At 43.8% G+C, this 20692-nt stretch overlaps 1 protein-coding gene across 4 annotated transcripts; it reads right to left on the minus strand.

Annotated features, from left to right (window-relative positions):
• Positions 1-8: 8 nt before the first annotated feature.
• On the minus strand, positions 9-18752 carry LOC109880152 (C-Jun-amino-terminal kinase-interacting protein 4). 4 transcript variants are annotated; one of them, XM_031785625.1, is made up of 29 exons: positions 18573-18752; positions 12914-13055; positions 12717-12821; positions 12361-12555; positions 12059-12179; positions 11534-11604; positions 11294-11361; positions 11066-11135; positions 10797-10972; positions 10272-10528; positions 9876-9933; positions 9476-9628; positions 9320-9359; positions 9075-9202; positions 8897-8950; positions 8339-8551; positions 8062-8197; positions 6453-6539; positions 6294-6347; positions 5606-5747; positions 5355-5397; positions 5169-5249; positions 4957-5024; positions 3184-3332; positions 2915-3086; positions 2587-2700; positions 2383-2481; positions 1356-1460; positions 9-1282 (listed from the first exon to the last, which is right to left on the minus strand). In XM_031785625.1, exons 3-29 carry the CDS (start codon positions 12813-12815, stop codon positions 1173-1175), a joined length of 3063 nt encoding a protein of 1020 aa, XP_031641485.1. In that variant the 5' UTR covers positions 12816-12821; positions 12914-13055; positions 18573-18752; the 3' UTR covers positions 9-1172. The 4 variants fall into 4 exon arrangements, with proteins under 4 accessions (XP_031641485.1, XP_031641492.1, XP_031641498.1 ...); XM_031785632.1 differs by having other exon boundaries at positions 6300-6347; positions 12717-13055; positions 18573-18751; XM_031785638.1 differs by having other exon boundaries at positions 8411-8551; positions 12717-13055; positions 18573-18750.
• Between the last annotated feature and the right edge of the window lie 1940 nt (positions 18753-20692).

Consider the following 20692-nt stretch of genomic DNA (forward strand, 5'->3'; position numbering starts at 1 on the left):
ACATTATATTGATTTGAAAACAGATCTTTTATGAAAGTATTTCCCAAAGTTTATTTTTCATAGATTTAAGTAGATACAGATTATCTTGCATAGAGTCCAGTTATGATTAACATTTTCAGACATGATTCACACACACAAACACACTTTCAAAAACGGCATAAAATACTTTTAAGTATCTTTTGAGACTTCCACTCCCTTATCGCTCTGCAAATGAAAACTTACATTTTTTTGTTTTAACAAATCATGTGTGTTTCACAAAGTCATAACGAGCAGACATAAGATCATTTCTCTGGGATCTTTAAGAGGATTAGCCAATCATTTCAAAAGATTTAAGACACACACACACAATAATAAAGTGCAATTACGCTGCAGATTTACCCAGCATGCAATGGGAACTGAAGGCCAGGGTCTTATGCAAGAATAGTTATTAGGAACCCAGCAGCTTCAACACTACATCTCAGTATCAATGTAAACGAGTTTGAACAAGGGTATAATGCCTTGTGCCAACGTCATGGAATGATATGCTACTGCGTGTGCATGTTTTGTGGTTAAAACAAACCCAAACCATTCTTAACTGACCAACCAAAAGTCAGAGATGATGACTCTTACTGTAAAATACTTTGCTACAGTGATGATGATATTTACATTTGAGTCATTTAGCACACGCTCTTATCCAGAGTGATTTACAGGAGTAATTAGGGTTAAGCGCCTTGCTCATGTGCACAGACCGATTTTTGACCTAGTCAGCTCAGGTTCAAACCAGCGATCTTTGGGTTACTGGCCCAACGCTCTTAACCGCTAGGCTACCTGCCGCCCATATATGATTACCATGATGAGGAAACATGTTTCACAAAAAACACAAAACATTGTACAATAACCAATCTCACAGCAACGATTGTCAAATCACATTAAGGCACACAGAGAAGACTGAGTTAACCAGGTGAAAGGTTTAGTCAAGGGGATGAGGGTAGCAACTGAATAACAGAATGAGACAAGAAGGATTAAGCTGCGATGTCTTAATTTAATCCCAAGATTCTAGAACAAAAATCCAAATGGAACTCCTAGTGAATGAAATCCATTAAAACATGGCTCCCATTTGTACTTCCTGGTCTCTTGTATGACATTTCTGTCTAATCCTTCCTTGTCTCATTCTAGACTGGATGTGGGTGTGGTCAAAGGGCGGCGCTGGGCAGGGAGGGGGTGGGGCTCTGCCAGATGATCATGTGACTGCGGTCTGATCGCAGTGGGGCAGCTTCGGGCGCACCGTCATTCGCGTCGTCGCCTGGGAAAGGTAAGAGGGAGACAGAGTCAGTCAGACAACCACTAATGACAACCACGTGATGTCCTCAACTCACCGATGCGGAAGTTGATGTAGCCCTCTCCTCCACTGAGAATGAGTTGAGAGGTAGAGACTAGAGTTACAGCACCGCCTCCTATTGTAGAAGAGCTGGTCACACAGCCTGGGGAACACAGATATAGAATACTAATAACCATGTAATAACTGCATAGTATCACGATAATACTGTCGAATAACTATGCAATAACTGCATAGTATTTAATACTGTAGAACAGGGCTATTCAACTACATTCCTACTGGGGCCAGATGTAGAAAGGTTCATTTTAGGGGGGACAGACATTTTCCACATGCAATTCATCTTCGGAAAAACTGTATAAAAAAGCAACGCACATGACCAATAAAGCAATTTTCTTCAAATTAAATGTTGCTAAAAGTAATTAGGAAAGAAGTGGAGGGCCCTCAACGAACGTGAGTCGAGGCCCATCATTGAAAAGGAAGTCACAAAACTCGCTCATTATTTTAACTAGTAAAAGCTTCTTACACGTAATTAGGTCATTTTAAAATCTGAAAACTAGGCATCTTAATAAAGAACACAAAGATACGTAAAATCAGGTGATGCCAAATTCCATTCTGAGGGAGAGAAGCTTTGAATTCATTTCTTACAGTCATTAGGTGCATTTATTTGTCCCACTCCCTTCTAACAAGTCCTTGTGAGCATCAGAGAGGGAAACAGAAGGCACGTAGTGTTCCTGAGAGTCGTAGCGTTCAGGAATTGGGTCATAATATGTTGTAGCTTAAACCGTTCAAACACTAGAGCCAAATTCATATGAAGACAAAATAATCAACTTGCCACATAGGCGCTAGAAACCACAAAAAAACACTAGAAACTACACTATAGACAACCACTATAGTGCTTGTCATTTTGACGTTGAACGTCGGCTTTTGGAGGGGATTTTTTTGCAGATCATTGATTAATGTTCAGAATGAATCAAAGGGCCAGGGGCTGCCATTTGAATAGCCCTGCTGTAGAATAACTGCATTGTTACACAACAGTGAGTGAATGAACAACGATAAGAGATTTTCACCAGGTGCAGCAATGATGAACTTGACAGCCTGGCGGTGTCCATGGTAACACAGTTGTGCTGCCGCCAAAGAGCAGTATGGTATAGAGGCAGACTCTGAACCTATAGAACGCAGAGAAGAAGACAATTGACATATGACCAGTGTAAGGGCATCATCTTTCAGGTGATTCTGTTGTTGACCTTTGGGGGCCAGAGGTTAGTACTCACTGAGAGACACAGGGATGGAGAAGATGGCGCCACTTCCTGTTCCCACCCAAAGCCGGCCAGAGATGACGGTGAGGGAGGAGATCTGCAGCGGGGAGAGAGACAAGAAGGCAGGGCCTGGAGAAGAGAGACAGAGAGACCAACAGTCAGGAGCTTATCCATTCAAGCAGAGTGGGTTCAGTTTTTGGGTTGAGGAGGTAAGGATTGAAGCAAAATTGAAGAAAATGTATTCAAAGTTGTACATTAACTTCTATGTGGGCCATTACATGCTCACATCAGCAATATAAACATAAACAGATTAATGAACTGAGAATCCTGTTCCTGCTCCTACCCAGTGTTTTGGTGACCAGAGGGGTCAGATCCACATCCTGCAGGAGCCGGCCAGTGGACCAATCGAAAAGCCTAAGTGTAGGGTCGAGCCGGCAGGACGTCCACACACCACTTCCTGCCGCACACAGGAAACGCACCTGCTGTTCACTGCGCTCCGAGACGGTTAAAGTTTGCTGAAAGAGAGAGGTGGGAAATATAGACAAAAATACAAAGTACAAACCATTCTGAATTCACACAAACACAATATTTTCAGGTTCGTCAAACTCTTACCTCCACTTTTCTATTCTCGACATCGACCACATGAACCCGATTCCAATATCCTACCCATAAGTACGCACCCTTCGCTAGGCAACAGCGAATGGGCTGCAGTGGAGTTGATCCCAGAGGCAAAACCTCATGTGATTGGAGATCCCATCCACCTGTCAAATATAGTGGTGATTAGTCATCATCAGTCTCTTACAAATCACAGGTTGTATGTGGTCATGGATAGATGGAATACAGTTTGTCAAATTGACGTCATTTCTTTGCATTTTAGCTAACCCTAACCCTTTTCTTAAACTTAACCTAATCATCCTAACCAGCTACGCTAATTCTCTTAACCTGTTGCGTAAGTTGTCCTAACCTGCTACGAAAGGTCCATTCTGAAATAAACTGTATCCCTTCTAGCCAGAACCACTGTATCTAAAACTTAAATGGTACCACTTCTTCCCTCCTTTCCTTCATATGCACTGATATGATCCTGATTGTAACCTGACCTGATCCTGACAGTAACCTGATATGATCCTGACAGTAACCTGATATGATCCTGACAGTAGCATGATCTGATCCTGAATGTGACCTGACCTGAACCTGACAGTAGCCTGACCTGATCCTGATAGTAGCCTGACCTGATCCTGACAGGAAGCTGACCTGATCCTGACAGTAAGTGCCTGACCTGATCATGACAGCAGCCTGACCTAATCCTGACAGTAGCCTGATCCTGAGAGTAGCCTGATCTGATCCTGACCTCATCCTGACAGTAACCTGATCCTGACAGTAAAGTGATCCTGACAGGAACCTGATCTGATCCTGACAGTAGCCTGACCTGATCCTGACCTGATCCTGACAGGAGCCTGATCGCCTGATCTAATCCTGACAGTAGCCTGATCTGATCCTGACAGTATCCTGATCCTGAGAGTAGCCTGATCTGATCCTGACCTCATCCTGACAGTAACCTGTCCTGACAGTAAAGTGATCTGATCCGAACAGGAACCTGATCTGATCTTGACAGTAGCCTGACCTGATCCTGACAGGAGCCTGACCTGATCCTAACAGTAACCTGACCTGATCCTGACAGTAACTTGACCTGATCCTGGCCGGAACTTGACTGGATCCTGACAGTAGCCTGACCTGATCCTAACAGGAATATGATCTGATCCAAACAGGAACCTGATCCTGACAGTAACCTGATCCTGAGAGTAGCCTGATCCTGAGAGTAGCCTGATCTGATCCTGACAGTAAAGTGATCTGATCCGGACAGAAACCTGATCAGATCCAGACAGTAGCCTGATCTGATCCTGACAATAGCCTGACCTGATCCTGATAGGAAACTGACAGTAACCTGACCTGTTCCTGACAGTAGTTTGAGCTGATCCTGACAGGAGCCTGACTGGAACCTGAAATGATCCTGACAGGAACCTGACCTGATCCTAACAGGAACCTGACCTGATTCCTGACAGGAACCTGATCCTGACAGAAACCTGACCTGATCCTAACAGTAACCTGACCTGATCCTGGCCGGAACTTGACTGGATCCTGACAGTAGCCTGACATGATCCTAACATGAATCTGATCTGATCCTGACAGCAACCTGATCCTGACAGTAACCTGATCCTGACAGTAACCTGACAGTAACCTGACCTGATCCTGACAGTAACCTGACCTGATCCTGACAGTAACCTGACCTGATCCTGACAGTAACCTGACCTGATCCTGACAGTAACCTGACCTGATCCTGACAGTAACCTGACCTGATCCTGACAGTAACCTGAGAGGGGGAATTACCTGGGTTGTGCGAGAAGAATGCAAGCGTCCCATTGGCTAATCCAGCAATGACATGACCCTGTGAATACCTGAAAGGTTTAGAGTTGAAAGTAAACAAAGACAAAACATGCAATATTCAAACTGTTACACAATTATCCTTTCAGATCGAGTCATCCAAGTGTCCAACTGTAGGGGCTTGTGGTCTATATCGGACTGGGTACAGGAGTTCTCACGTGAGAGAGTGCACACCCTCAGACAGAGAGATAGACTGCAGACAGCGCCTCCTAGCTGTGGACGCGGAGTGGACTAACACACTGGGAATGGAGGAAGAAAGAGAAAAAGAGAGGAGAGGGAGAATGAGCAACTGTTAATTGTTTAACATATCATGGAACAGCATGGTTCTGATCTCCACACCTCACCTTCCTTCCTGAGTTCCAATCCACACAGTTCCTGAGGTCTCACCTGATGACACAGAAACAGAACAGAGACGGTAAGCGGATAACAATGCTTTAAACACTGGCAATGCTAAATGGAAATAACTAGTTGAGTGATTATTTGGAAATGATGGTGGCTATGGTTAACAAGTCTACAGAAATCTAAAATTGGTAAGCTGATCCTAGATCTGTGCCTATGGGTACCTTTTACCCGGAGAGTAATAGATAGCACTGACCAGTAGGGGGCACAGCACAGATGCAGAGGGCGGGCGAGGTGGGCGGGAGGCTGAACTGATCCAGCACCGTATTGGACCGTGCAGGGTTGATCACTGTCACATCACTACTGGAGGCGGGACCAGAGACCACCCACACTGCACACTGACAGGGTGGATGGAAGAGAGAGGAGTGATGCCTACTATTGAGAAATGACAGATCAACCCCTAGCCCAGTGTTTCCCAATCTCGGTCCTGGAGACTCCAAGGGGTGCACGTTTTGGTTTTTGCCCTAGCACTGCACAGCGGATTCATATAATCAAAGCTTAGTGATGAGTTGATCATTTGGATCAGCTGTGTGGTGCTAGGGCAAAAACCAAAACACCTTGGAGTCCCCAGGACCGAGCTGGGGAAACACTGCCCTAACCCCTACCCACTAGGTGTTTGTGTGTAGACCTAAACGGTTTGGATGGGTGTAAACAGTATGCTAAACAACATGGTTCCATCTAGCCTGTCAGTGGACATGGAGCTACTACCATATTGATTCTACCTATCAAACCTCCCAGATCTACAAGAAGTGCCAGTAAGAGCTAGTTGGTCAATTTGGCATTGAGGAAACCATTGGCATGACATGGTCTGAAAATGGTGGTTAGATGGTACTGCAAGTGGTAGCTACTGTGACTAGAACTAGTAATTTGACGGTAATGACCACCTTTACCGTTGTCTCGCCTGAGATCTCAGGTGTAACAGCAACAGCACAGTTTAGCTACAGAGAGAAAACACAAGTTATGGACTGTCTTCTGGGAAAAGACTGTCTGGGTTAAGAACCATAGCACTGACTGTAGACATGTTTCGGAATAGTATGTCCTACCTTGGCTGTAGAATCTCTCTGGTCCATCAGTCTGAGCTGCACTAGGACAGGCACATCTTTGGGCTCAGGGGTCGGCTCTGAGGAATCCTGCAATAATCCCACACAATATACTGCATGTACCAGATTAAGCTTTGTGTCTACTTCCACAGTCTGTGTGAGTATTTTCACCTCTGAAGTAAATATTGTGTTTACCTACAGTGTCTTCTGAAAGTATTCACACCCCTTGACTTTTTCCACATTTTGATGTGTTACTGCCTGAATTTAAATTGGATTCAATTGAGAGTGTGTGTCACTGATCTACACATAATACCCCATGTCACAGTGGAATTATACAAATAAATAAAAACATTTAAAGCTGAAATGTCTTGAGTTAATATGTATTCAACCCCTTTGGTATGGCAAGCCTAAATAAGTTCAGGAGTGAAAGTGTTGCTTAACAAGTCACATAACTTGCATGGATTCACTCTGTGTGCATCCTGTTTTGAATGACCACTCCATCTCTGTACCCCACACATACAGTTATCTGGAAGGTCCCTCAGTAGAGTTGTACATTTTAAGCACCGATGCTACAAAAAAAGCATTGAGCATCCCTCTGAGCATGGAGAAGTTATTAACTACACTTTGGATGGTGTATCAATACACCTAGTCACTACAAAGATACAGGCGTCCTTCCAAACTCAGTCGCCGGAGAAGAAGGAAACCGCTCAGGGGCCAATGGTGATTTTAAACATTTACTGGCTGTAATAGGAGAAAATTGAGGATGGATTAACAACATTGTAGTTACTCCACAATACTAACCTAAATGACAGAGAGAAATGAGGAAGCCTGTACAGAATAAAAATAGTCCAAAACATGTATCCTGTTTGCTATAAGGCACTAAAGTAATACTGGAAAACATGCGGTAAAGATTTTTTTTTTTGTGGCAAAGAAATGTTTTGTTCTGAATACGAAGCATTATGTTTTGGGGCAAATCCAAAACAACACATAACTGAGTACCACTCTTCATATTTTCAAACATGGTGGTGGCTGCATCATGTTATGGGTATGCTTGTCATCTGCAAGGATGAGGGAGTTTTTAAGGATAAAAACATTTATGTAATAGAGCTAAGCACAGAAAAAAATCCTAGAGGAAAACCTGGTTCAGTCTGCTTTCCAACAGACACTTGGAGACAAATTCACCTTTCAGCAGGACAATAACCTAAAACACAATAACCTACATGACTTAAATAAGCCAAAACTTTAAAATGTCTGTCTAGGAATGATCAACAACCAACTTGACAGAGCTTGAAGAAGTTTCAAAAGAATAATAAATGGGCAAATATTTTACAATCCAGGTGTGCAAAGCTCTTAGAGACTTAGCCAAAAATACTATTTATAATCTCGCTGCAATCGCTGCCCAATGTGATTCTAACATCTATTGACTCAGGGGTTGAATATTTACTTAATCAAGATAGATGAGTGTTTTATTTTCCATAAATGTTTCAAATATGATAATTTCTCCCACAGTTAAATCTATTTTAATCCCTCTTTGTAACTCAACAAAATGTGGAAAAGTCCAGGGGTGTGAATACTTTCTGAAGGCACTGTATGTGTGTGTATGCATGTTCACCTGTGTGTGAGACAGCGGTATGCTCCAGCCATGAACCTGGCGTTTTCCCAGGGTTCCCCAGACATGGGAGCGGATGTCTCTGTACAGCTCCCTCCTCCTAACCCGCGGAGACAGGGCTGTAGCAGGGGAGGCACCACTGGGAGGAAGCGGGAAGAGGAAGAACAGAGGGGAAGAGGGGGCAGTAGGTGAGAGAGTGGTTTAAAAAGATGTACTGCTTTATGATAGTTACTAATGTAACCTATGGCAGTAGATGAGGTGAGTTCACTTCAAACCTTACAATGTAAAGCACTTTGAGAAGTTGGAAAGAGCTCCAAAGACATGTAATCCCATTATCATCATATCAACGTACACTGTCTGAGTCGTACTGACAGCCAATTGCCGTGGAGACCCCATTGGTGAGTGAGTGAGGGACGGGGACGTCGGCAGAGTCAGCGCTAGAGCAGCAGACGGACCCAAGGGGTTCTTGTTCAGGCCAAACAAACGGTTGAATCTTGAATGGACAGAGAGATGGTTAATTTGACTGCAATTGACCAGAAGCTCTGCCCACCTCACAGGAATACAATAACTCTTACACATAACTTCCCCATAGGCACTCTGGTCATGTGCTTGGGCTATAGACTGTGTAGCCACAGGTAAATATGAACAGCTATTGAGCTAAATGTTGTGAAGTCAGGGGTCAGAGCCAGGCCAAATATGTGTGGTTGTGTGCCTGTTACCAGCTCAAGGTTTAAAGTGAAGAAAGTGGTTAACAGTATCTGTGGACTTCTTTACTGCAATAATTGCCAAATTAAAAAGTTGTATTTTCCTTCCTGATTCTTCACTCCCTCACTCTCACCTTCTCCACACACTAGACCTCTCTCTCTCAGTGATCCTCTCTTCTTGGGTGGCCCTGAAAAGAAGGGATGACTGATGTGAGATTGAGAGAAATTAGTTATTCCCTTCTCCCTTTTCTACAGGACTATGAAACCTCCTGTCAGTCTACTTCTATGGGGGAGACAGGCAGGTGTGGTTACCGAATGGTCTGACTGCGTCTCACAGCCTCCTGCAGCTCAAACAAACGCTCCTTATACTGGTTCTTCTCCATGACAACACGGGACATCTCCGAGCGAGAGAACCGACGCAGCGATAATGGCAGAGAGGACTATGGGTAACAGATTAACATTCTAGTTAGAGTACAAGTCCATTAGAGAAACAGAAAAAGGTTACAACACATCTATTAGCAGAATATAAAGAGACAACACAAAGAAAGCCCTCTTACATCATCATCTGATTTATTTGCTTCCAGTTCTTTCCGAAGTCTACATAAAAGCAGAAACACACGCAATCAATGAATCACACCACATGAACAAATATTGTTTGTATACCTTCGTCTCATTCTGCCAACCGTCAACAACCTGACACTAGAGTTGTGTACCTCTTGGTTTCCTCCTCCATCTCCTTCATCCTTCCCTCCAATCGGGTGACAGTCTCCTGGCAGGAAGTCACCTCCACCTTAAGAGCTGACCTCTCATTGGTCAGCTCCTCCACACGAGAGATCAGTGCTTTCCGGGCCGCATTCACTAACTCACTGGGAGAGGTAGATAATGTAAGAGTGAGAGAGAGAGAAAATGTATGACAGAATGAAAAAGTGAGTAAATACAGTAAACAAAGGACCCGTTGTGCCCAGTTTTACTTCAGGCCCAATGTGCACTCTGTCAACATATCTAAATGAAACAGAGGCATAGTGAATGGTAAGCCCCCTACACACACAGTTAGTCATACAGGACTAGCCATAGTAGGGTAATAATAACGGTGGGATAAACGCAGGGACTTACTGGGTGTGTTTCAGTTCCTCATACTGAGAAAGAATCTCCTCCGACTGGTCGGTGCTGCCTGCACAGACAAGAAAAAACTAACAGTTCTCACCACAAATAGCATTAAACCATACCGTAAGCCAACCCTTTTCAGAACAACTAGCTTTTAATTGCTCACGCCAGATCTTATGACATTGACACTTCAGTCCACTCTAACTTGTGCCTACTGCCCAGCACTGCCTAAGATGCCCACTCCATCTGCCTCAGCTCTTCCCCCCTAGCCTTCCTCTGGCTGTAAAATGAGGTTGTATGTGTGTTAAGAGAGCAAAGGGCATACATTTCATCTTATGTGAACAACCAGTGCAGTGTTTCACTGCAAACAAGGGGCGTAGGTGTGCCCTTGCCTAATGGCCGTACCTCTGACACTGGCCCCCTGGTCCACACTCTCTATGTATTCCTGACTCAGCTCGGACAGCTCTGAGAACACAGACTCCGTGTTCCTCAGCTCCCATTCCAGACTATCCATATCCTCCTCCTCATCCTCCTTCTCCTGCTTTGCTCCTTCCTCATTTTTCTCCTCCTTCTCTCCTTCCTTCTCCTCCACCTCCTTAATTTCTTCCCCCATGCTGGTCTTGTCTCTGATTGGCTCTTTGGCGTCTGCTCGGACCGGGGTGCTAGGGAACATGGGTAACAGAGAAAAGATTGGGAGGGGGCAGTGAGTGTCAGTTTATGCAACAGTAAAGTGTGTGTTGGGGAGATGTCCCATCAAGAGTCTTTCTGAACCATGACAGACCTGTGAAGGGAAGTAGTCTGATTTACAGGTAACTAGTTGTGGCTGAGTTGGTTTATTGTTATGAATGTGTAAAAGAAAAGCTTTCTTGGTAATGCAATAAAGTCAGTCCAGTTCATCTTGCACTGTAAGTGCACACATACAGGACATACCTGGCATTCATAAGGCCATGAAACTTCGCCAGCTCAGGGGTGGAGCTTATGATGTCATTGATGAAGGACGCATCTCTGTCTGGCTTTATGACAATATCAATCCCCCTATCGTCCTTGGTTACCAGTTCTTCCAACAGGACAGAACAAGGAGGTGTTTCTGGCCTTTGATCAGTTAGCTGTAAAAGGAGAGGAGTCAGTAAGGACAACTTCCGTAGAAAAATACTACTGCTACAAGACAGTACAGAGGTTATCAAATCTAGAGAACGTACCTCCTGCCCGCTAACACAGGATTCTGACTGGCCCTGGGTAGATTGTGAATTCTTGGGGCGCACATGGTTACTAAAGACAGACAGGGCCCATTGTGACATCATAATGCAGTGAAAATCACAAACCATCAAATGAATGAACCACAGTGAAAGAGATATCTTTAGAATGGAAAGACTGCATACCGTTCCATGTTGTTGTAGTCATATTAACTGAATTGAGTGGTGGCTAACCTTAGTGGAGATCCCTCTCTCTCTAGATCCCTTTTCCTCTCCAGCAGATCCTTATAACTGAGCACCAACTGAGAGAGAGTGAGAGAATGTGAAAATGGAGAGAGAAAAAGAAGGACAAAAGGGAAGGACAGCAGGGATAATAGAATACATTTCCACAATGATGGACAGCAGCTGTTACTGATAGAAGAGTACACAGACGTTGAGTCCCAAATCATCAGTCTAAACATGCTGTCGTCTGACCTTGTTGTGAGTGTGCTTCAGTGTGTTCAACTCTCTGCCCAGTCCAGCCCTCTGCTCCTCCAAGGCCACCACTGTCACAGAAACAACACACAGTAGCAATTAGCATCAAATACAGTACGTCTCAATGACCAGGGTCCCAGTCTGATTCTGCCGTAGCCTACTTGCCATGGTCTTATCAAACATCCTCAGTTTGTAACACAAAGGATGGGAATGTAAAATAATCTACACGGACATGAAGAGGGTAAGCATAAAGAGAGAGAGAAATAGATAGAGATAGTTACAACACTGTACATAGTGATAATAGAACATTTGAAATGTCTTTATTCTTTTGGAAATCTGTGAGTGTACTGTTTACTGCTCATTTCTGATTGTTCACTTCACTTTTGTTAATTATCTATTTCGCTTGCTTTGGCAATGTTAACATATGTTTCCCATGCCAATAAAGCCCTTCGAATGGAAATTGAGAGATAAAGGGGGAGATAGAGGGAGGAAGCGATGGACACCCAGACCCAGTCAGACACTCACATTGGTCAGCCTGCTCTCTGGCCTTCTTCTCCAGTTCTTTTCCCCTCCTCTCTCTCTCCTTCTCTCTTCCCCTCATCGTCCTCCGCTCCTGCTCAATCTGGTCATCCAACTCCAGATACCGCTAAAGGCAAAAAACAAACATTTATTAAAATTCATTAAACTATATGAAACTTTTTATTTATGAATTTTAATCAACACCCTGAATTGACTGAGTTGAAAAAGAATAGAACCAAAACCCTGACCCCATATCACATTTGCATTTAAAAAAATTATAAACCATAAGCACTTCCATCCCCTCTCACCTCCTGGCTCTCTCTCCTCAGTAGTTTCTCACTCTGGTATCTCTCCAATAGCTCATCTCGCTCTCCTTTCTCTCTTTCGGCCTCCTCCTCCCTCTCTCTGAGCTGGGCTCTGCAGCTGGCCAGACCCTCCAGGACCCATACTAGGATGGGCACCAGGGACTCCACAACCCCTACGCCATGGGTCTCTATCACTGTCTGTAGCAGGGAAAGAGGGATGGGGGGTAGCATCAGATAGGTGTGGGTGGTGATGGAAAAGAGACAGAGGAATGAAAAGCAAGCTAGGAGAAAGAGAAGCAGGAAAGGGGTGATAGAACAGAAAGCAGTTGAGAGGTGGATGTGATGTGATGTGTGTTTACCTGTAGTTCTGAGTACAGTTTCCCAGCCTCTTCACTCACAATGTCAGGGTCCAGATCCAGCTCCCCAGACCCACACAGGATACTCTCTCCACACTCCATCCCTCTCTATCGATAAGTTAATGGGTCTCAGCTGATATGAGTATATGAACTGTGTGTCTGTCAATACACTTCTTCCTCATATATAAATACCTACCCACCTAGTTTATCTAGACCTCTCACTCATGTCTACTCCCATTTCATCCATCTCTCCACTGTGCATGGTCCTTCCTCCATTTCTACAGTAAATGACCCCCCCTTCCTCTGCTCTAGCTGTAGATGAAGCTGATGTTGGTGCCCATTCTGAAAGAGAGAGAAAAAACTGAATCATAATCATTTCTACAATGTCAGTGGAAATGTTAGTTTTTTTTCATTTGAGGAAATATAGGCTTGCAGGTACATACTACATGACTATTTTTAGAAGTAAAACCCCCTTTACAACAATCAAACCACCATCATCTGTTTCTCTTTCTGTTCTGTTTCCTGTCTCTCACTGTGAGGGCTAGAATGTGAACTCTAAACATAGAAGTGCTACATTGTGTATCGAGTTATTTACTTTATTCACACTATGAGTCTTGTCTACTTTTACATGTCTGTTGCTCTCTCCAATAACAGGTTGTGCCTTTAGACAAGTGACCTGGCAGTATACAGAATTAGAATGACTTAACATTTAGCATTACTAAGCAAAATGACTCCATGCACGGGTAGTAAGCCTACTCCTTTTAATTCTCACACACGACTTTGCGTGTTTCCCAACCTGACTTGCCCTAGCAGGCACACCTGTCCTCCTCACAGATCCCTCCTCCTGCCACCACCAGGCTCCTAACTGGGGATCAAAACACACGACAGTACCCACTACCCTGGTCTAGGCCTCACACCACCAGGCTCCTAACTGGGGATCAAAACATCCGACAGTACCCACTACCCTGGTCTAGGCCTCACACCACCAGGCTCCTAACTGGGGATCAAAACATCCGACAGTACCCACTACCCTGGTCTATGCCTCACACCACCAGGCTCCTAACTGGGGATCAAAACACACGACAGTACCCACTACCCTGGTCTAGGCCTCACACCACCAGGCTCCTAACTGGGGATCAAAACATCCGACAGTACCCACTACCCTGGTCTAGGCCTCACACCACCAGGCTCCTAACTGGGGATCAAAACACACGACAGTACCCACTACCCTGGTCTAGGCCTCACACCACCAGGCTCCTAACTGGGGATGAAAACACATGACAGTACCCACTACCCTGGTCTAGGCCTCACACCTACAGGCAGTGGATCCCAAGTAACCTAGACCAATGTCTGGCAAGCCTTGTCCCTGGATACGTATATCACTGATGAGGTTTAATTCTTGTTCATTGTTATTTTAAAGTGGTGATTCTAAAGTGGTGATTCTCTGATCCACCTCTACGCAGACAACACCCTATACTTCTGACCCCTCTTTGGCCCCTCTTTGGACACTGTGTTAACAAACCTCCAGATGAGCTTCAATGCCATACAACTCTCCTTCAGTGGCCTCCAACTGCTCTTAAATGCAAGTAAAACTAAATGTATGCTCTTCAACCGATCGATGCCCACATTCTGACTTAGGAATTTGTAGTTGTCCACATATTCTAGGTGTCTGGTTAGACTGTAAACTCTCCTTCCAGACTCACATTAAGCAACTCCAATCCTAAATTAAATCTAGAATCGGCTTCCTATTTCGCAACAAAGCCTCCTTTACTCATGCTGCCAAACATACCCTCGTAAAACTGACTATCCTACCGATCCTCGAATTCAGCGATGTAATTTACAAAATAGCCCCCAACACTCTACTCAGCAAATTGGATGCAGTCTATCGCAGTGCCATCCGTTTTGTCACCAAAGCCCCATATACTACCCACCACTGCGACCTGTATGCTCTCGTTGGCTGGCACTCGCGTCATATTCGTAGCCAAACCCACTGACTCCAGGTCATCTATAAGTCATTGCTAGGTAAAGCCCCGCCTTATCTCTGCACACTGGTCACCATAGCAGCACCCACCCGTAGCATGCGCTCCCGCAGGTATATTTCACTGGTCACCTCCAAAGCCAATTCCTCATTCGGCCACCTTTCCTTCCAGTTCTCCGCTGCCAATGACTGGAACGAATTGCAAAAATCACTGAAGCTGGAGACTCATTTCTCCCTCACTAACTGTAAGCACAAGCTGTCAGAGCAGCTCACAGATCACTGGACCTGTACATAGCTCATCTGTAAATAGCCCATCCAACTACCTCAGCCCATCCAACTACCTCATCCCCGTAATGTTATTTATTTTGCACCCTAGTATCTCTACTTGCACACTCATCTTGTGCACATCTATCACTCCAGTGTTAAATTGCTAAATTGTAATTATTTCGCCACTATGGCCTATTTATTGCCTTACCTCCCTTATCCTACCTCATTTGCACACATTGTATATATACTTGATCTATTGTATTATTGACTGTATGTTTGTTTATTCCATGAGTAACTCTGTGTTGTTTGTGTAGCACTGCTTTGCTTTATCTTGGCCAGGTCGCAGTTGTAAATGAGAACTTGTTCTCAACTAGCCTACCTGGTTAAATAACGGTGTTCTCAACTGGCCTACCTGGTTAAATAAAGGTGTTCTCAACTAACCTACCTGGTTAAATAACGGTGTTCTCAACTAGCCTACCTGGTTAAATAACGGTGTTCTCAACTAGCCTACAGTGCCTTGCGAAAGTATTCGGCCCCCTTGAACTTTGCGACCTTTTGCCACATTTCAGGCTTCAAACATAAAGATATAAAACTGTATTTTTTTTGTGAAGAATCAACAACAAGTGGGACACAATCATGAAGTGGAACGACATTTATTGGATATTTCAAACTTTTTTAACAAATCAAAAACTGAAAGATTGGGCGTGCAAAATTATTCAGCCCCCTTAAGTTAATACTTTGTAGCGCCACCTTTTGCTGCGATTACAGCTGTAAGTCGCTTGGGGTATGTCTCTATCAGTTTTGCACATCGAGAGACTGACATTTTTTCCCATTCCTCCTTGCAAAACAGCTCGAGCTCAGTGAGGTTGGATGGAGAGCATTTGTGAACAGCAGTTTTCAGTTCTTTCCACAGATTCTCGATTAGATTCAGGTCTGGACTTTGACTTGGCCATTCTAACACCTGGATATGTTTATTTTTGAACCATTCCATTGTAGATTTTGCTTTATGTTTTGGATCATTGTCTTGTTGGAAGACAAATCTCCGTCCCAGTCTCAGGTCTTTTGCAGACTCCATCAGGTTTTCTTCCAGAATGGTCCTGTATTTGGCTCCATCCATCTTCCCATCAATTTTAACCATCTTCCCTGTCCCTGCTGAAGAAAAGCAGGCCCAAACCATGATGCTGCCACCACCATGTTTGACAGTGGGGATGGTGTGTTCAGCTGTGTTGCTTTTACGCCAAACATAACGTTTTGCAATGTTGCCAAAAAGTTACATTTTTGGTTTCATCTGACCAGAGCACCTTCTTCCACATGTTTGGTGTGTCTCCCAGGTGGCTTGTGGCAAACTTTAAACAACACTTTTTATGGATATCTTTAAGAAATGACTTTCTTCTTGCCACTCTTCCATAAAGGCCAGATTTGTGCAATATACGACTGATTGTTGTCCTATGGACAGAGTCTCCCACCTCAGCTGTAGATCTCTGCAGTTCATCCAGAGTGATCATGGGCCTCTTGGCTGCATCTCTGATCAGTCTTCTCCTTGTATGAGCTGAAAGTTTAGAGGGACGGCCAGGTCTTGGTAGATTTGCAGTGGTCTGATACTCCTTCCATTTCAATATTATCGCTTGCACAGTGCTCCTTGGGATGTTTAAAGCTTGGGAAATCTTTTTATATCCAAATCCGGCTTTAAACTTCTTCACAACAGTATCTCGGACCTGCCTGGTGTGTTCCTTGTTCTTCATGATGCTCTCTGCGCTTTTAACGGACCTCTGAGACTATCACAGTGCAGGTGCATTTATACGGAGACTTGATTACACACAGGTGGATTGTATTTATCATCATTAGTCATTTAGGTCAACATTGGATCATTCAGAGATCCTCACTGAACTTCTGGAGAGAGTTTGCTGCACTGAAAGTAAAGGGGCTGAATAATTTTGCACTCCCAATTTTTCAGTTTTTGAATTGTTAAAAAAGTTTGAAATATCCAATAAATGTCGTTCCACTTCATGATTGTGTCCCACTTGTTGTTGATTCTTCACAAAAAAATACAGTTTTATATCTTTATGTTTGAAGCCTGAAATGTGGCAAAAGGTCGCAAAGTTCAAGGGGGCCGAATACTTTCGCAAGGCACTGTACCTGGTTAAATAACGGTGTTCTCAACTAGCCTACCTGGTTAAATAACGGTGTTCTCAACTAGCCTACCTGGTTAAATAACGGTGTTCTCAACTAGCCTACCTGGTTAAATAAAGGTGTTCTCAACTAGCCTACCTGGTTAAATAACGGTGTTCTCAACTAGCCTACCTGGTTAAATAACGGTGTTCTCAACTAGCCTACCTGGTTAAATAACGGTGTTCTCAACTAGCCTACCTGGTTAAATAACGGTGTTCACAACTAGCCTACCTGGTTAAATAACGGTGTTCTCAACTAGCCTACCTGGTTAAATAACGGTGTTCTCAACTAGCCTACCTGGTTAAATAACGGTGTTCTCAACTAGCCTACCTGGTTAAATAACGGTGTTCTCAACTAGCCTACCTGGTTAAATAACGGTGTTCTCAACTAGCCTACCTGGTTAAATAACGGCGTTCTCAACTAGCCTACCTGGTTAAATAACGGTGTTCTCAACTGGCCTACCTGGTTAAATAACGGTGTTCTCAACTAGCCTACCTGGTTAAATAATGGCCTTCTCAACTAGCCTACCTGGTTAAATAACGGCGTTCTCAACTAGCCTACCTGGTTAAATAACGGTGTTCTCAACTGGCCTACCTGGTTAAATAACGGTGTTCTCAACTAGCCTACCTGGTTAAATAACGGTGTTCTCAACTAGCCTACCTGGTTAAATAACGGTGTTCTCAACTAGCCTACCTGGTTAAATAACGGTGTTCTCAACTAGCCTACCTGGTTAAATAAAGGTGTTCTCAACTAGCCTACCTGGTTAAATAACGGTGTTCTCAACTAGCCTACCTGGTTAAATAACGGTGTTCTCAACTAGCCTACCTGGTTAAATAACGGTGATCTCAACTAGCCTACCTGGTTAAATAACGGTGTTCTCAACTAGCCTACCTGGTTAAATAACGGTGTTCTCAACTAGCCTACCTGGTTAAATAACGGTGTTCTCAACTAGCCTACCTGGTTAAATAACGGTGTTCTCAACTAGCCTACCTGGTTAAATAACGATGAAATAAAATAAAAACATCAAAATAAAGTAACTGTCAGATTAATTAGGCAGTCTGTCCTCCAAGACGATTCAGACTGTACATTTACCACCTGTTGCTGAATAGGTCGTTCGTATTGCTGGGTACTGTAGTACTACAAATATACACACACACACACACACACACACACACACACACACACGATATTGAATGACAGGAACAGACGGACGTTCAAAGAATAATCGACGATGCAGCCTAAGCAATAAACACCAACTCGATCTAGCCGGTCTGAAGTGCAATAACATGATGGCGTTTGCGGTATAAATAAACCATTGACTGACAACAGTCACCTTATAGATTTGACGAGATCACCTTAATTTCATTTGGCCAACTGTTTAGCCTACTGTAGTTCGGGAGAACTGCACCAAAACATTCACTCTGTCTTTTTATATGTTAACTCACCTTTGAGTCTCTTTAGTTCCCAAAACTTGTATATCATTTGTTGAAACGGGTAATATTCCAGTCGTTTACTTTGAAGAAGATATCAATTACTCCTACAGAGAGTTTGAAGAAGGGGATGTGGTTTCATTTAGACTCAGTTGACCGAATTCCTATTCTGGCCTATCGGAGTAATAGGCTGTTCTCAGTGTCCAACGGCCGTGTAAAAGAGGCGGGACATGGCTGGTCTTGTGAGTAAAAACAAGTTCCTAACTTGAACAATGACACGTGATGAGGGGAACGTTGAAGGGTTGTCAGGTGACCTTCTCTAATACCTGTCTAAACGTTTCACGTAATATGACCTTTCACTCCTTTTTTCACTGACTGTTTTTCCCAGCGGTTAATCAAGGACAGTATAACTATGTGAACAACTGAACACTGCAAAGACCAGCAGATGTTTGCAAAAACGTGGCCAGGTATCCAATTTCCTCTACGCAGTCATTCCATAGGCTACTGTATATTAACCAGATCCAGTTGTGTTTTTTTTACAGAAAATCGTCCTGACTATGCGCTGAAATTGCAGGAAAAGTTTCCTTTTTGCGTAACATGAGTGACTACTGTAATAACAAATGGTTTGGGGAAGTGAAGGAAAGGTGTCAGTACTCTTAGGCAATTCATAAGCCTTCGCATGAACTTTAGAAAATGAAACTAGTTTTGAGTATTGCTAGCAAGGGCGTGAAGAATGAGTACAGTACATTCTCCAGCAGAGGGAGGCAAACACACATCTGTCTTTGTTTCTTGTCTGTATTTCTCTCTGTATGTACACTGACTGTACAAAACATTAGGAACATCTTCCTACTATTGAGTTGCACCCCCTTTTGCCCTCAGATCAGCCTCAATCGATCAGGGAATGGACTCTAAAATGTTGAAAGCATTCCACAGGGATGCTGGCCCATGTTGACTCCAATGCTTCCCACATTTGTGTTAAGTTGGCTGGGTGTCCTTTGGGTGGTCGACCATGCTTGATACACACAGGAAACGGTTGAGCATTGCAATTCTTGACACACTCAAACCGGTGCGCGTGGCACCTACTACCATACCCCATTCAAAGGCACTTCAATCTTTTGTCTTGCCCATTTACCCTCTGAATGGCATGCATGCACAGTCCAGTCAGTCTAGATGAAGGGGAGGAGACAGGTTATAGAAGGATTTTTAAGCCTTGAGACAATTGAGACATGAAGTGGATTTAACTGGTGACATCAATAAGGGGTCATAGGTTTCACCTGGATTCACCTGGTCAGTCTATGTCATGAAAGAGCTCACTCAGTGTTTTGTACTCTCAGTAGCAAGAAAAAGTATGTGAACCCTTTGGAATTACCTGGACTTCTGCATAAATTGGTCATAAAATTTGATCTGATCTTCATCTAAGTCACAACAATACACAAACACAATCTGCTTAAACTAACAACACAAACAATTATATGTTTTGATGTCTTTATTGAACACACCATGTAAACATTCACAGTGCAGGGTGGAAAAGTATGTGATCCCTTGGATTTAATAACTGGTTGACCCTCCTTTGTCAGCAAAGTTGTGTATCAGACCTGCACAACGGTCAGGAGGAATTTTGGACCATTCCTCTTTACAAAACTGTTTCAGTTCAGCAATATTCTTGGGATGGCTGGTGTGAACCGCTCGAGGTCATGCCACAGCACCTCAATCGGGTTGAGGTCAGGACTCTGGCTGGGCCACAGAAGGCGTATTTTCTTCTGTTGAAGCCATTCTGTTGTTGATTTACTTCTGTGTTTTGGTTCGTTGTCCTGTTGCATCACCCAACTTCTGCTGAGCTTCAATTGGAGGACAGATAGCCTTACATTCTCCTGCAAAATGTCTTGATAAACATGGGAATTCATTTCTGTCGATGATAGCAAGCTGTCCAGGCTCTGAGCCAGTAAAGCAGCCCCAAACCATGATGCTCCCTCCACCATATTTTACTGTTGGGATGAGGTTTTGATGTTAGTGTGCTGTGCCTTTTTTTCTCCACACACATGGTTGTGTGATCCTTTCAAACAACTCAACTTTAGTTTCATCTGTCCACAGACTATTTTGCCAGTTGTGCTGTGGAACATCCGAATACTCTTTTG

The sequence above is a fragment of the Oncorhynchus kisutch genome, linkage group LG2, assembly GCF_002021735.2.
Source record: "Oncorhynchus kisutch isolate 150728-3 linkage group LG2, Okis_V2, whole genome shotgun sequence".
Lineage (NCBI taxonomy): Eukaryota > Metazoa > Chordata > Actinopteri > Salmoniformes > Salmonidae > Oncorhynchus > Oncorhynchus kisutch.